A 15,376-nucleotide genomic window follows, 5' to 3' on the forward strand; every position below is an offset into this window, starting at 1 on the left:
AAAAAAAAGAAACTAAACAAACAAAAAAAACAACAACAACAGGAAGATATCTCTCAGTCTGTCTTTTTGTTGCCGTGTTAAGATCACGACAGTTCCACAAAGGCTCCTTTTGCTATGATATATGTCCGGAGAGCGACAGCTATAGCCTCAAGACAAGTGTCTGATTGTTGAAGTACAATCACATGGTAAGGTGAACATTGGGGAAAGGACTAAGGGGAAAAGAGGGGAGGGTCCATATCAGCCAGTATAGCTCTGCCGTGATTCAACATGTACATCTACACATGACTGCTTTATCTCATTCAGATATACGTCCAGCACAGGTCAGAGAAAACCCTTTTCATTTCACGGACACCCGGTTTGATATGCACGTGGTCACGGACACCCATCTGATACAATCTTTCATCTCTGGGACCCCAATCTACACAGAGTGTACAAATGGAACTAAGTGGACCCCCTGGTGGTCCCCGGAACCGGAGGTTGCAAGCCAGTGGATAAGAAGACACCGTACGACAGCCATCTGAAAAGTGGAAAAACTCCAGAGTTGATAGTGATGCTCATGCTCGGCTGGAGAAAGGGTTTGAGTTTTCCTTGGTCCCTATCAAGGGAATTTAGTCTCTGGCTGCCCTCCACAGAGTTCACCTCGTTTTCTGTCCCCTCCCCTACATTATCGTCCTGTCTTTCGGTTCCCACATAAACTCCACAGAGACGTCTAGTGTTTCTCTAAGCCAGTTGTTTCTCAAAGTGGATTCCAGGGACTCTGTGGGTTCCTTTAGGAGGGTCTAAATTGACCCATACAAGTCTGTAACTCTGACATTTGAAAGCTTGAGAAACACTGCTCTATAAGGCCTCTCCCAGCGCCCCGGGTGGGGTGGGGTCTTCAGTCCTGGTCCAGGAGGTCTGTGGCGGTGCTGCTCTGTGTGGGGGGTCTGGGCGTGTGGGGCGGGGGCGGGGGGCTGTGGTGGAGCCCCCGCCTGGGGCTGGGCCCCCCTCCTCCTCCGCCCTCGCTGTCCGTGTTGGAGGAGGAGGGGGGCGGGGGCGGCGGCAGGCGGGGCAGCGGCGCCGGGGACGGCGGTATCCGCGTGGAGGAGGAGGCCGAGGAGCCCAGGCCGGCGGCGCCCTGCCGCAGGCTCTGGATCCGCCGGCACTCCTGGCAGATCCTCACGTGGGCGCAGCCGCCGCGGGAGGGCAGCATCACCGGGGTGGGGGCCGGGGGAGGGGGAGAGACGCCCAGGGGGTCGTCCAGGAGCCTCTGGGGTCCGGGGCCCAGGTCTGAGGGTCCTCCTGCTCCTCCACCTCCTCCCCCGCTGCCCCCAGACCCGGCCGCCGCGCCGCCCGTCAGGGGCCCCGAGCCGCTGTAGAGCTTGCCGTTGCTGAGGCGCATCTCCCGCACCAGGCGCAGGGGCCGCGGCGCCCCCAGGGCGATGCGGGTCGGGTGGCGCAGGGCCGCGGAGCCGCTGAGGGTCCGGCGGCGGCGGGAGCGGGAGCTCTTCTTACAGGAGACGGCGTTTCTGAACTCGGTGAGCATCTCCTGACAGACAGACACCTGGAGGAGAGGAGAGGGAGAGGGAGAGGAAGAAGAAGAGGGAGAGGGAGAGGGAGAGGAGAGGAAGAGGAAGAGGAAGAGAGGAGAGGAGGCAAAGGCAGGGAGGAGGGAGCCACAGAAGCAAAGTAGGCAAACGGCGGGACAATGCAGAGGAGGCAGAAACAGGGAGGAAGCAGGATAAGAGACAGAGAGGGAGGAAGGGAGGGAGGGAGGAGCAAAAAAGAGCAGGGCAGTACAGACACAGTGAGGTGTGGTGAGGAGGTCGGGTCCATGGAGACCAACACATGGAGGGAGAATGTTGAAAAGAACAATGAGGAGGTGATTGGGGGGGTGGGGGGTGGAGATAGAGATGGGAGAATATCCAGGGAGCAGAGAGAGTTATTACAATCCAAACACACCATGATTTTAAAATGTCAAATAAAATGGCACTATGCACTATGCACTATGAACGGACGGACAGGCAGGCCTGCAAACGGACACGCACGAAGACAAACAGGCACATACGCACACGCACGCACACACACACACACACACACACACACACACACACACACACACACACACACACACACACACACACACACACACACACACACACACACACACACACACACACACACACACACACACACACACACTACAGAGCACACGCAAACTCTCTCTCTCACACACTCACACATACATACATACATACTTAATACTTGCACAAGCGTACAAAATAATCTCTTTCCGCATTCCAACAGCATGAGCGACGAAGTAGGATGCATTGACGCCGACACACAACACCCACACAACTCTGCTCAGCTAATACATAGGGGTGCAACGGTTAATCGAAATGTTCGATTTAAAAAATAACCAGGTAATCGATAATTTATAATCGATTAATAATCAATCGCTATTTTGGGGCATGACATTAAAGGCGAAAATTAAGAGAAAATAACAAAAAAAAAAACAGTTTCACAAGGTCACAACATGTGGTGACACGCTGTGAGCTTGTAGATCTGCCATTTATTACAGACAATGCTTGTGTGTGATTCATTCGTTGACATCTAAAAATCTAAATGCAATATTTTTAAAAAGCGCTTCTCGCTTATTCGATCAATCCAAAAAAAAGTAATCGATAGCACAATCACTAAAGAAAATAATGGTTGCAGCCCCTAACTGTGACAATGATGGAACAAAATAATTGTGCTCACACAAACAGACACAGTACTCGCTGTCGGAGCACAGACTCTGATGACAGGAGGGGTGCGTTTGAGAGGGGGGAGACAGACAGACAGACAGACAGACAGACAGACAGACAGACAGACACACATCGGGGGGGGGGGGGGGGGGGGAGGGGGGGGGGAGTTATCCGAGGGTGAAACGAAGGATACCAGCGTACAAGTGAGGCATGTAAAAGAAGATACATCGTGACATTTAATGCCAGGGACAAAAAGATCACACTACTTCTATGTGCTAAGCAAAATATTGGCATAATCCAGTGGCTCTCAAACTTTGTTTTTTTGTTTTTGTTATTTTCAATCAATCCATAACTCTGAGTGTACAGACTCCCAGGTACCAACCGCACCCCCTACCCCAGTGGTTCTCAATCTCAACGGGGCACCCTGGGGGTGCCGTGATGGCAGTCCAGGGGTACCGCGAGATAATTTGATAATATTTGGAATTTATTTGGACAATTAAAAACAACTATTTAGGATAATTTTAAACTTGAATTTTAAATCGTCAGTCAGTTCAAACCAAAATAGCCATTATCTCAATGTTTTTCTCGCTAAGATTTGCCATAAACATAAGGTGCCAGGAGTGAAAAGGCACCCCTACATTCATTAAGATAATGTAGGGGTGTAAAAGTTTGGGGACCCCTGGTATAGAGGGTATCTGCACATTTCTAAAATGACAATTTAAGGACTTTTTAATACCTCTAAAATGACAAATTAAACATTGGCCAAATTGTCAAATATTAGAGGCAGAAATTGTGAAAATAGACGATCTGCTATTTTCACAACAGAACCGAGTTATACAAAATGTAATGCCTCAAGTCTTAGTGCTGGTCAGGGTGGAGGGGTCCCCAGTTAAAATGTGATTATTTGGGGGGTCACGGCCTGAAAAGGTTAAAAACCACTGCCCTACCCCCAAGGACCCCTACAGGTACCTGGACCCCACTTGAGAGCCTCTGGCATAATCTCAATATTGCTTATTCATAACGCAATTTACAGCTCACATTCACTATCTACCGAACATACTTCATTTCAAAATGGCAAACACCAATGCTACAAAAAACAAACAAACACACGATGGCTCAAGTGCAGGCAGGGCATGCAGCTCAAATCACATGAATAATTTATTTAATTTCAGAATTTAGTTTTTTCTTTTTTTCTTTTGGGGGGGAGGGGCACACAACAGCATATAATTCCTCTTGTTTACATGTGATAATCACATGGAACCCCCAACAGTGAAGCAATCACACACACAGACACACCCACGCACGCACACACACACACACGCACGCGCACGCACACACACACACACGCACACACCATTATGTCGACACAGAACAAACCCACGGAAGCTGCAGAAAACAAGACTAAAAACAAAAACACGCGCACACGACACACACACACACGCCACCACGCACGTTTAGGCGCCACGCGCACACCACAATAATGACGCGTCACGCAAGCGGGCGCGGGGTTGGCGCGTTGCCAAGGGGGGACCTACTGGGGTATGTCTGTGGGGTCGGCGAGGGCAGGTGTGGTGGGGGCGTACCTCGTCGGTCTCGTTGGCCGAGCGGCGCGTGGACCACACGAACTCCATGATGGCCACGAACACGGCGATGATGAGGCCGCAGATCAGCACCACGAAGATGCCTCCGATGTTCTCCATGCCCAGGCCTGCGGAGGGAGGGAGGGAGGGACAGACACTGACAATATTATGTTCTATTGTTTCGTGTATATCCAAATGGGCCCGTAAGGGTAACATAGGTAAACTCTTGGAGATACAGAGTGAAGCTGGTTGTGGTCGCACACTGCACTGTGTTCTTTCGTTGCGTTTTGGAAATCCAAAATCCTCGAAAGCATCAAAGAGAGAGAAGAGAGAGAGAGCAAGGGACCCAGTGGTGACAGTTGCGAAAATCTGAAAAAATCAACCCTGGTCCGAAAATAAATACGAAATGGGCGGAAGTTTGCAAACGTGATTGACATAACGTGAGGTTGATTGTTTTATTTAGGCCCTCCGATATTCGGCCCGAAAAACGCAGTAGTGTGCAACGACCTTGAGGGTCCATTTGGTTCCATTTGTAAACTCTTGGAGTTACTAACACAGTAAGGGTCCATTTGGTTCCTAATCCTAACTATCAATACTTTTGCTGGGGACCCCCTGGAACGTCATTCTCAAGGATCCCTGGTGCCTTGTCTCTACATTTGTACATCAATGCTCACACTCTCCTCTTCTCATATACAATGCTTTTTAATTCCCTATAAACTTAACTGGAGTCCGCCTGGACATCTATACTCCCCCCCCCCCAACCCCCCGCCCCTCTAAATCAAAGGTAGATCTGCTATGTTCCTCCAAATAATGGCTCCATAATAGGGAGGCTGGGGTTCAAAAGGTTCAAAAGCTGTCGGATCTTCATCATTTCTCATTTGTGTTAAAAGGCTTCTTCTTATTCAATGCACATGGTTACCACACACACACACACACACACACACACACACACACACACACACACACACACACACACACACACACACACACACACACACACACACACACACACACACACACACACACACATGCACGTGCACACTCAGGGCACACAAGCAGACGGGGAGGCAAACATAATCATACACATTTAGTCAATTTACATAAAGCTAATACACAGTCAACCTTGCTCAGTAATTACACATACGTTTTAACACACACAGTGTACGCCCGCTCGCGCACGCGCGCACACACACACACACACACACACACACACACACACACACACACACACACGCACACACACACACACACACACACACGCGCACACACACACACACACACACACACACACGCACACACACACACACACACACACACACACACACACACACACACACACACAGTGTCAAATGAAAGGCGTAGGTAGAGCAACACAAGCACTTCATAAGCACATTAATCTGTAATTATACATGTGTATATTCAACATAATCACATTCAATCCATTCAATTAGAGAATGACACATGGTTGTCTAGTACAATATGAGACAAAAAGGCTTTCCAAAAATCTAACAGATTAACTTTTAAATGGCATAACATGGATGTCATTGAAAACCTGACATTTGGTTTCAATATTTGTTTTAATTTAATGACAAGAACATTCTATGGCCTTCATGAGGGGAGTGAAAGCAGCATGGGGGCATGCGTGGGTGAGCGCATATCTAAGGTTGGATTTGCTGGGTGGGGTGGGGTTTCTGGGGGGTGGGATGATCTATGCCTCTGCTTTTGATATCCTTCCCCTGATTCATTCTTAGATATATATATTTTTTCTTTTTTTTTTTAAATAAAAAAATAAAACACAATTAAACCAGGTATCCCTATTTTGGATTACTGATGAGGTGCTTTGTCTACCTACGTTATTTTTCTCTAGATTGATATTCCTATGCATTTGATGTATTAATATTGATGTATTGATGTATTACCTTGCTTATTGTATTGATGTATTACCTTGCTTATTGTAACTCGCTCTGGATTAAGAGCGTCTGCTAAATGCCTAAATTGTAAATTGGGAAAGGGGAGGAGCGGCGTACACACTGACCCTTGGCGCGGTGGTCCTCCTCCTTGCCACACTGCCCCCCCTCCCACCACCTCCTCTTCAGGATCTCCAGCCGGTTGTTCTCCTGCAGCTGGAGGATGGCCAGCGTGATCTCATCTCTGAACGGAGAGCCTGCAGGACACACAGCACACAGGACAGGAGGACACACACTGTATTACACAGACTGCTGAATACAGGACAGGACACACACTGCATTACACAGACTGCTGAATACAGGACAGGACACACACTGCATTACACAGGCTGCTGAATACAGGACAGGACACACACTGTATTACACAGACTGCTGAATACAGGACAGGACACACACTGTATTACACAGACTGCTGAATACAGGACAGGACACACACTGTATTACACAGACTGCTGAATACAGGACAGGACACACACTGTATTACAACACAGGCTGCTATAACCCTAACGGGACACACACAGGACTAGGGATGGGACGATACGCGATATTATCGTTTATCGTGATAAAAAACACTCGCGATAATCGTATGGTGGAGATTGAATTTATCGCGATATCGTCCTCCGTCATTCACTGGGATCAGTCCACCTTTTATTTGCCGAGATGCATATCCGGTACCATTTAAACCCTCTATAATTGGTTAAAGGTACTTATAGTATACGTACTTGATATTTTTTGCACTCTCTATCAAATGTCTTTGCCAAAAAATTGCCGATCTACAAGCTCACAACGCGTCACAACGCGTTGCACCGCGACGCGTTGTGAACTTGTAGATCATCTGCTATTTTTTGGCAAATGTTCCGCCCCAGCATAATGTATTTTGATTATCACGATAATATCGTAAATCCCGATTTATTTTGTCACAATAATCGTGATATGACATTTTCATAACGTCCCATCCCTAAACAGGACAGGACACACACTACATTACTGCATTACACACAGGCTGCTGAACAGAGACTAGGGATGGGACCATATGAAAATGTCATATCACGATTATTGTGAAATCGCGATAATCGAAATATCCCCAACTTATCCTGGGGCGGAACATTTGCCAAAAAATTGCAGATCTACAAGCTCACAATCGCAACGCGACGCTTAGTGAGTTGCAACTGTTCTAGGATTGCTTTTTTCCTTCCTAAAATAGCCAATCACAGGCTTACAACACGGCGAAACAATCTGCTACTTTTTCCGAATGTAGATAGAGATGCTGGGGTTTAAAAGGGCATGAAACCGCAGGGCAGGAAAGGGTTCATTTTTTTCTACAGATTCAAAATTACAGTGGCAGTTGCAGCTAATACAATGGTGTGTTAGAGTTGTGCTCAGAACCATGGCTGTGCCAAAGTGCAAAAGTAGATACTGTAGTAGTCAACAGTACTCATGCTGGCACATCTAGATCCAACACATCTATTAGAAATGTTATTTCATCGCTTCCATCCCTACTGTAGTCTTCAACAAACAAAGTCAGCCTATACGGTTTCATGCCAAAAATAACAAAAGGCTTAAGCAATACCCCCACCACCACCACTACTACTTGCTCAGCTGCAACAGGGATGATAACTCTCTGTGTCTGTGTTGACCACTTAAACCCTATAGAAAAACACCAACATCTCTCAACCAAAAATAGACGATCTACAGGCTCACAATACGTCTCATGACGCATTGCGAACGTTCCCCCCCAGAATGGGGAGGCTGGGGTTCAAGTGGTTATCCCTACATGTAGAGATGAATAGATGGAGGATGAGGGGATGAGGGAGGGGGAGCAGCTAGAGTCCCATCAAAGCGTCCTTTAAGCGCAGTCCTCTGAGCCGAGACAAGATGGAAAAAAAGAGCGAACGTGGATAAGATGAAGACGATGCTGAGGGTGAAGTCAGAGCGGGAGAGGAACGCCACCAGACGAGGAGGAGGGGGGGAAACAGCAGGGAGGGAGAGAGAGAGAGAGAGAGAGAGAGAGAGAGAGAGAGAGAGAGAGAGAGAGAGAGAGAATGAGAGAAACAGAGACGGAGTGGGAGATTGCACGGTATCAAAATGATCTGTGAGTGACGTCATTTTAGGAGAAAAAGGAGAGAGAGGATTAGGGAGAGATAAAGACTGAGATTATGGCCAAAGCTGCCGTATTATAGCGACATTGATTAGAGCAGAGGCTCTGGAAGTGAGCCCCCAGGGGTCCTTGAGGGGGTTCTAGCGGGGTCAATATTGCGACACAATCAGGTTAACCACTTGAAGCCTATATTTGATACTTGTACAAATATCAAAGAAATTATGATTTGAAATTCTTAACCAAATCTCTTGGCAAATCCCCTGGCACAACATCTTTTCGGATGGGTGTTCCACAGCCAAATATTTGGGGGTCGTTCTCGACAAGCTCGCAAACGTGTTGCCGTGCGACGCGTGACAATCGTCACTGTCGGGTGGAAACCTCATATGTCCAAACTGTTACTTTTCAGGATTCAAAGCTTGAGGATCTGTTACTCTTGATGCTTCTGCGTGACGCTGTAGTATGATCAAGCAAAAATTAAGAATATGGAGATATTTTCAATACTTTTACGTCTACTCCTCTGCATCTCGGATTCAAATTTAAACTTTAACTGCAATTATTTCTAAACTTTAGTTATTAGTTACTTTTTTATTTTGATTATTATTACAAAACATAGTGCGACGATTCGTAGAATCATAGCTAGTTCGGTGGACGGTCACAAGGGGGCGCGCGCGCGGAGGGGGACGGGACACAGGGTCCTGCCCCCCCCCTTACCCAGGGTTCTTAGGGAAGCTAGCTGGTGGGTCTCAGTCTTGTTGCATAGCACTGCTGCTGCTACCACGCTGCAGTACACACACAAGTGCCACACTTGTTGCTTGCAGGTAGCTGTGCTGCTGCCCACCGCTTGGAGAGGGTCTGAGGGTGCCTAACTTGGCTGAGTATTTCTGGCTGTTTCTGCTATTTTACTATCGCTCAATTCATGTTCTTAGCTGCCAAACTAAGAAGCTGTGTTCTTGGCCAGGTTGTATGGGAAGTTTGAGATTGTTATTCTGGTAATCGCTGAATTCTAAACTGCTGTTTCAAGGTTCAGATTTCTTGCTATCGTTGCTGGTGCCTAGCTGATTTCTGTACTTTCAGTTGTTTGTTGCTAAAGCTATTTCATAGGTGCTACAGGCTTGCTAAAGTTGCTAAAGGTAAACTCAGTATCATAGAAGTTGGCCGTGGCTACGGGCTAAATGCTAATTTATTTCGTGCCCTGGTGGGCCTTTACTGGGCTACCATGAGTTAAAGTAATCTCAGTCGCTGGGTTGTCGATAACAATGTCAGTACTTTGCAACGGCGCGGGCCGTATCGGCTAGCGCGGAACAACAGGTTTAATGTACAGTCAGCTATGAGCTAGCTGGTGGCTATTGCTAGCCGGCTATTTCGGTAAGGATGCTGTTAGCTGGTAAATCAATGTGCTAGCCATGTCAAGGCATGGAGCGGCGGCCCGCGTGAAAACATGGCCCCGTAGCAAGTAATGAATCGCGCTAGGAGGATTCAGTTTGTAGGTTGCAGGTGTCTGTAAACAGCAGCGTTCACCTAGCTTCTGAGCTAGCAGAGTCACGTCAAGCGGTGATTTACGGCATGACGTTCGGCAGCGAATACTAAGCGCTGCGTGTGGGAAATGTAGTTCTCTATCATGCCAAGCCTCGGCGTCGTGCTAGTAGCAAGCTTTTATATACTCTATGGTAGCAAGAGTCGTATGAATTACTAGTCACGTCAGGCCAGGAGGAAGCTTCGATTCAAGCTTCGCTCGCAGCGTGCTTAATCTAGTTAGTATGGGGCCTATATTGCTTCTGCCTCGCCTCGGGTTATGTGTATGTTTTCCTCTTTTTGCACTGTCTGGCCGTCTTAACAGCTGCTGCTTATGAGGTGCTAGTTGCTATACCATAGCAGCTAAATGGTTTCTGTCGCTTCTTGGACCACAGTAGGGCTGCTGCCAGTTACCGTGGCGTAGAAGCCCTCGCGGGATGAATTATTAAATACAGTAATCGCCTCTCTTTGAGTAGCCTATAAAGGATATCTGTCTGCGTGGGCTCCTGAGAGGAGGAAACCCGCAAGCTCATAGCAGAGCAGTATAATCAGAGAGTGGTGTCACCGCGGGGTCAGAAACAGCGCTGGTCACGTGGTTCATTGTCACTTTACACCTCATAGACTTCAATGCTTTTGTAAACTTCCGGTTCGCCGTTTGTCACTATACGCCAACAGATGTGTGCGTAGAAGACCTGGCCCCATGAAGTGAACGGGAGTGACGCAACTCTCCATTCTAGGGCTCTGGCTCATAGGTGCCACAGTTTACGTGCAAACAATGTTTTGCTTCCGCTAACGCAAGTCGTGCCTGTCTGTCCCGACGTCACCAGTTGAACTCGCTAGTGCATGCAGGGAATCGTAGTCTTCTCTAAATGCTCGGTAGCTCCAGCTAAATATTCTCTTCAGTTTCAGCATCCATCAGCTGCAGCTCATCAGCTTTCCTCGCATCGCAAGCTTAAGTTAGGGTTTGATAAGTTCTAAGTTGTCAGTAGTTCTGCTATATTAAATGCTAAGTAAAATAGGCAAATTGTTGCCGCTGCCGCAGTTGGATACTTTCATGTCTCCGTGGTTTCGTCTGAGGCTAGCTCTACCCAAGCTGCTAATGCTGCGGTAATTGCTGCTCATTAATTAAAACTGATGCTACCGCTTGTAGGATGCTGACATCATGATTATCTGGGCAGTGCATGCTCAGCTCCCACGTGTCTGATACTAAACTAGAAATGTGCAATTTGGGAAATTGCCAGTGTGCTGCTTCATCATCAAGTTATCGGTACTGCTGTATGTTAAAGCTGCTACCAGTGTATCAGAAGTAAAAGGGATTTAATTTAAATATTTGTTTCAAACTAAGGTTATAGTATTGGGTTACATAGCACACTGTATTTCTAGTAGTGTTTCCTTAGCCGCCGCACTTGGCTTCAGTGCTGGTTTACAGCTCACGCTTAAGCTGCTACATGTCTGTTGTAACATCATGTTCATATCCAGGATTTCTCCTTATCCGTTGTGCTGCTATTTTGGAGGCAAAAATGGTCACATTATGGTGCTAGTGGCTCTTGTTGCCGCTGCTACAGTCAGATACTAATGTCTCCTATAGTTCCAGCTATTGTTAGCTCCACTCAACCTGCGGCTGCGTGCTAGCATAACTGCAATAATTACAGCTAAGGCTGATGCTGTAAAAATGCTGCATCATGTTTTCTTTCAGCTCATGCTAAAGCTAATACTTGTTGGTTGCTAACATCTGTTTATTATTTCAGCTCAAGGCCGGAGTGGCTGCAGGCCCACATGTTCCACTAATCGTGTTTTACCTTATAGCTTCTTGCGGCGGCTGCTACATGTCTAACTGCTAACACAATTTCTATCCTTTCAGCTCGTGCTGGAGCTGCTGCATAGCAGCTACTACAGCAGGTCGCCATAGCAGCATGGCGCTGCAGCTGCTGAGGTTTTCTGCTAACATATTTATCATTACAGCTCCAGGCCGGAGCTGCGGCATGCCCCCTGCCACGGCATCAGGTTAGCACTGCAGCTTCATGATAAAGCTGCTTCATGTTCCACTAAATCGCGTTTTTCTTTATAGCTTCGGGCCACGGCTGCTACATGTTGCTGCTAACATCATGTTTGTCCTTTCAGCTTCTTGCCGGAGCCGCTGCATAGCGGCTGCTACAGCATGCCATCATTGCAGCGTCACGCTGCAGCGGCTGAGTGTTTTCTGCTAACATGTTTATCTTTATAGTTTCGTCCACTACTGCATAATTCCATGAGACCAGTCAGGAGTCGGTTAGCACTGGAGAGGGCATTGCTACTACAGCTTCCGCTACTTCTGCCGCTACCATGAGCTGCCAGCCTGCCAGCCTGCCCGCCCGCCCTCCCGCCCGCATGCCTGCCCGCCCTCCCGCCCGCATGCCGGCCCGCCTGCCCGCCTGCCCGCCTGCACGCGCCATATTCAGCAGACGGAAGTGGCCTACCGCCAGCCCGCCGCCGCCTGCCTTCCCACCTGCCTGTCGGCCCTCCCGTCCGGCTGCCCGCCCGCCCGCTACAGCATCAGTTAATGCTATTACTGCTGCTACCATGAGCATGATCCAGCGCTGCGTCGTGCTGGAAGCCTGTGGTGCCGTCCCATCTTCCGGAGGCGCTGTCAGGCTGCGACCGTCGTCGCCACCGCCAGGTCGCAAGGGAACATGGGAAGCTGCAGTTCCAGCACCAGCGGTGGGAACTCCATTCCTCTCGCCAGCTGCAGCTTTCCCAGATGCCCTGAGGAGCCACACTCTAGCAGGTAAATAGCAACGCATTTGCTTGTTCGATTCTGTGAGCGTTCAGCCGCTCTCTAAGCTTGCTAATAATAGGCAACCATAGTTAGATAGCAGCGACTTACTTGTACTGAATGTTGGGCTTTAGCCGCTCTCTAGGCTTGCATAGCTTGCCTTTAAAGGTCAAGACGGGTATCTCGTGGAGATTCTCATATGTGCAGCAGCAGACTCTGCAGCAGAGCGCTCCGTGGGCTGCGAAAATTCTCTGTGATCCTAAAAGTCAGCGACCTTAGGCGTGGTTTCATTGTTATGGTCAGCTAAAGCTAAGATGGTAATTTCTGCGGCAAGCTCATGCGGTCACCAAGGCCAGGCTTAAGATGCGACTAGCACATGGCCTCTGAAGATTGCAGCTCGCAGTTTAAGCAGGGAAGGTACACCAGTGTCAGTCGCAGAACTAACTCTCCCTTCTGTCCTTTCATGTCCATGCTGAACACCGGGCTGTCTGCCCGACGTCCTCGTCTCACGACCCCCGGAGAGAGCTGCCAGATTTGCGGCCCGCCCCTCTTCACTCTGCATTCTCTCCGGATCGGAGCAGCCACACCACCAGCACTTCTGGTGCCCTCAGCTAACTCAAGATCCTGCACGCCAAGCTATCAAGCACACACAACACAGGACTGACCGAAGCGTAATGGTTCCAAGCTGGAGTTGGACGCGTTTCAGTTAACGCTTCTGCTGCTGATGCTAATAGTGCTGCAGGCACTATTAGCAGGGTTGTTCCATAGGGTTTCATTTTGCTGCTTCTGCTGCGTTACTCGGGGCACGCGCCCCTGATAGGTTGCGTGTTTTATTTGCTGCTTCTGTTGCGTTACTCGGGGCACGCGCCCCTGATAGGTTGCGGGCCACGATAAATATTACGCTTTAATATTTCAATCACGCAAAGCTAGGTGGTTGCTGGGGTGTCAGTTAGGTAGGATATATCAAGCTGTCTGGTGCTGAAGTTATATGAATTAAAGGTCTCATCGCTGCTTCTGGTTCTGCTGTCTGTATATATATTTCAGTTTTGCTGCTCCCGCTTGTCACTAGGCTGTTTAGTATGGCTTCCAGTTAGATTTCAGTTTCGCTATAGTCAGCAGAACCGCCTTCCTCACCGTTGGTTCGGTCTGCCAGCTGCTAATATTCTTACTTATTATTTGGCTTTAGCAGGATTAATAGCGTTTCTGGCAAGCCGTTAATTCTCTTACTTATTTGCTTAGTAGTATTTATAGCAAGCCATGCAGGCGGCTACATTCTTACTTATTTTGCTTTAGCAGTTTAATAGCCATCTATAGCAATAGGACAGGCAGTTCATAGTTTGCCCCCGCAGTAATGATAATTCTTAATCGCTAGAGTCACAGCAGAGCTGCCTTCCTCGCAGTTGGCTAGCGCTGGCATGGGATTCTGAGCTTTTGGCGTGTTTTGGGGGTTTTGTAGTTTTGGGGGGTCTCGGGCCAGAGCTCGCTGTAATAAGATTATGCCCTCGATACTCATGGCAACATGGGGATCGTGGGTCAGCGAGTAATGGCCCGAGGCAGAACCCATGCCAAACAATGCTTCACTTAGGATATAGATTCTATGCTGTCTTATAGTAGCGCTTAAGGTAGGCTGCCAATATGATGCGCTTATATAGGCCTTAGATATTATGCTGTCTCTATAGTAGGGTGCTCAATATGCCATGCTGTGTGATGCTTGCTTCTGCCTTCATTCTTGTCAATAAAGTATACCTAAACCCAAGTGATCGTCTCCTGAAATAGTGCGACGATTCGTAGAATCATAGCTAGTTCGGTGGACGGTCACAAAGGGGCGCGCGCGCGGAGGGGGACGGGACACAGGGTCCTGCCCCCCCCCTTACCCAGGGTTCTTAGGGAAGCTAGCTGGTGGGTCTCAGTCTTGTTGCATAGCACTGCCCCGCCACCACCCCAGCTCCACCGTCAGGTTCTGCTTCAGATCCCCCGTGGGGGGTCTCGGGCCAGAGCTCGCTGTAATAAGATTATGCCCTCGATACTCATGGCAACATGGGGATCGTGGGTCAGCGAGTAATGGCCCGAGGCAGAACCCATGCCAAACAATGCTTCACTTAGGATATAGATTCTATGCTGTCTTATAGTAGCGCTTAAGGTAGGCTGCCAATATGATGCGCTTATATAGGCCTTAGATATTATGCTGTCTCTATAGTAGGGTGCTCAATATGCCATGCTGTGTGATGCTTGCTTCTGCCTTCATTCTTGTCAATAAAGTATACCTAAACCCAAGTGATCGTCTCCTGAAATACATTTCTCCCTTCAGCCCTACTGTATATACATTTCTGCCATTTGAAAATAGCCAATCTGGAAGCTCACAGTGAGCTTGCAGATCTGCTATTTCCAAAATACTTTTATACATTTGAAAACTCGAAACGAGACATTCTGCATAATGAGTATGTTTACTTTTGGTACTGTACATCCATTCTGATGCCAACACTTTTTTTACTTTGACTCAAGCAGCTACATTTTGAATTCCGGGACTTTTACTTGTAAACAGAGTATTTCAACATTGCAGTCTTGATAGTAAAACATGCTCACCCAGAGGCATGCCGATGCCGTAGCCCTTGGTATCCAGCAGGCCTCCTATCTGGGTCAGGTTGCAGTTGCGCCCGCGGTAGTACTCGTTCATGGTGCTCTCCATCAGGAAGGCGTACCTGGAGTTGACCACGCGGGCGATGCCCTCCTCCGTGCTCTTC

The 15,376-nt window shown here is 48.3% G+C and overlaps 1 protein-coding gene across 1 annotated transcript in view; it reads right to left on the reverse strand.

Annotated features, from left to right (window-relative positions):
* Positions 1 to 877: 877 nt before the first annotated feature.
* The window catches only part of grik5 (glutamate receptor, ionotropic, kainate 5), a gene marked incomplete at its 3' end in the record, with an annotated part of 126,643 nt that continues 112,144 nt past the window's right edge, over positions 878 to 15,376 (reverse strand). Inside the window, 4 exon segments of the mRNA XM_080748588.1 lie at positions 878 to 1,543; positions 4,310 to 4,434; positions 6,342 to 6,470; positions 15,219 to 15,376. The exon segment at positions 15,219 to 15,376 is cut by the window's right edge and continues 68 nt beyond it. Of these exon segments, the coding sequence (XP_080604714.1) occupies positions 878 to 1,543; positions 4,310 to 4,434; positions 6,342 to 6,470; positions 15,219 to 15,376 (1,078 nt within the window).

This window comes from Nannobrachium achirus (assembly GCF_963921795.1).
Source record: "Nannobrachium achirus genome assembly, chromosome: 2".
Taxonomy (NCBI): Eukaryota; Metazoa; Chordata; class Actinopteri; order Myctophiformes; family Myctophidae; genus Nannobrachium; species Nannobrachium achirus.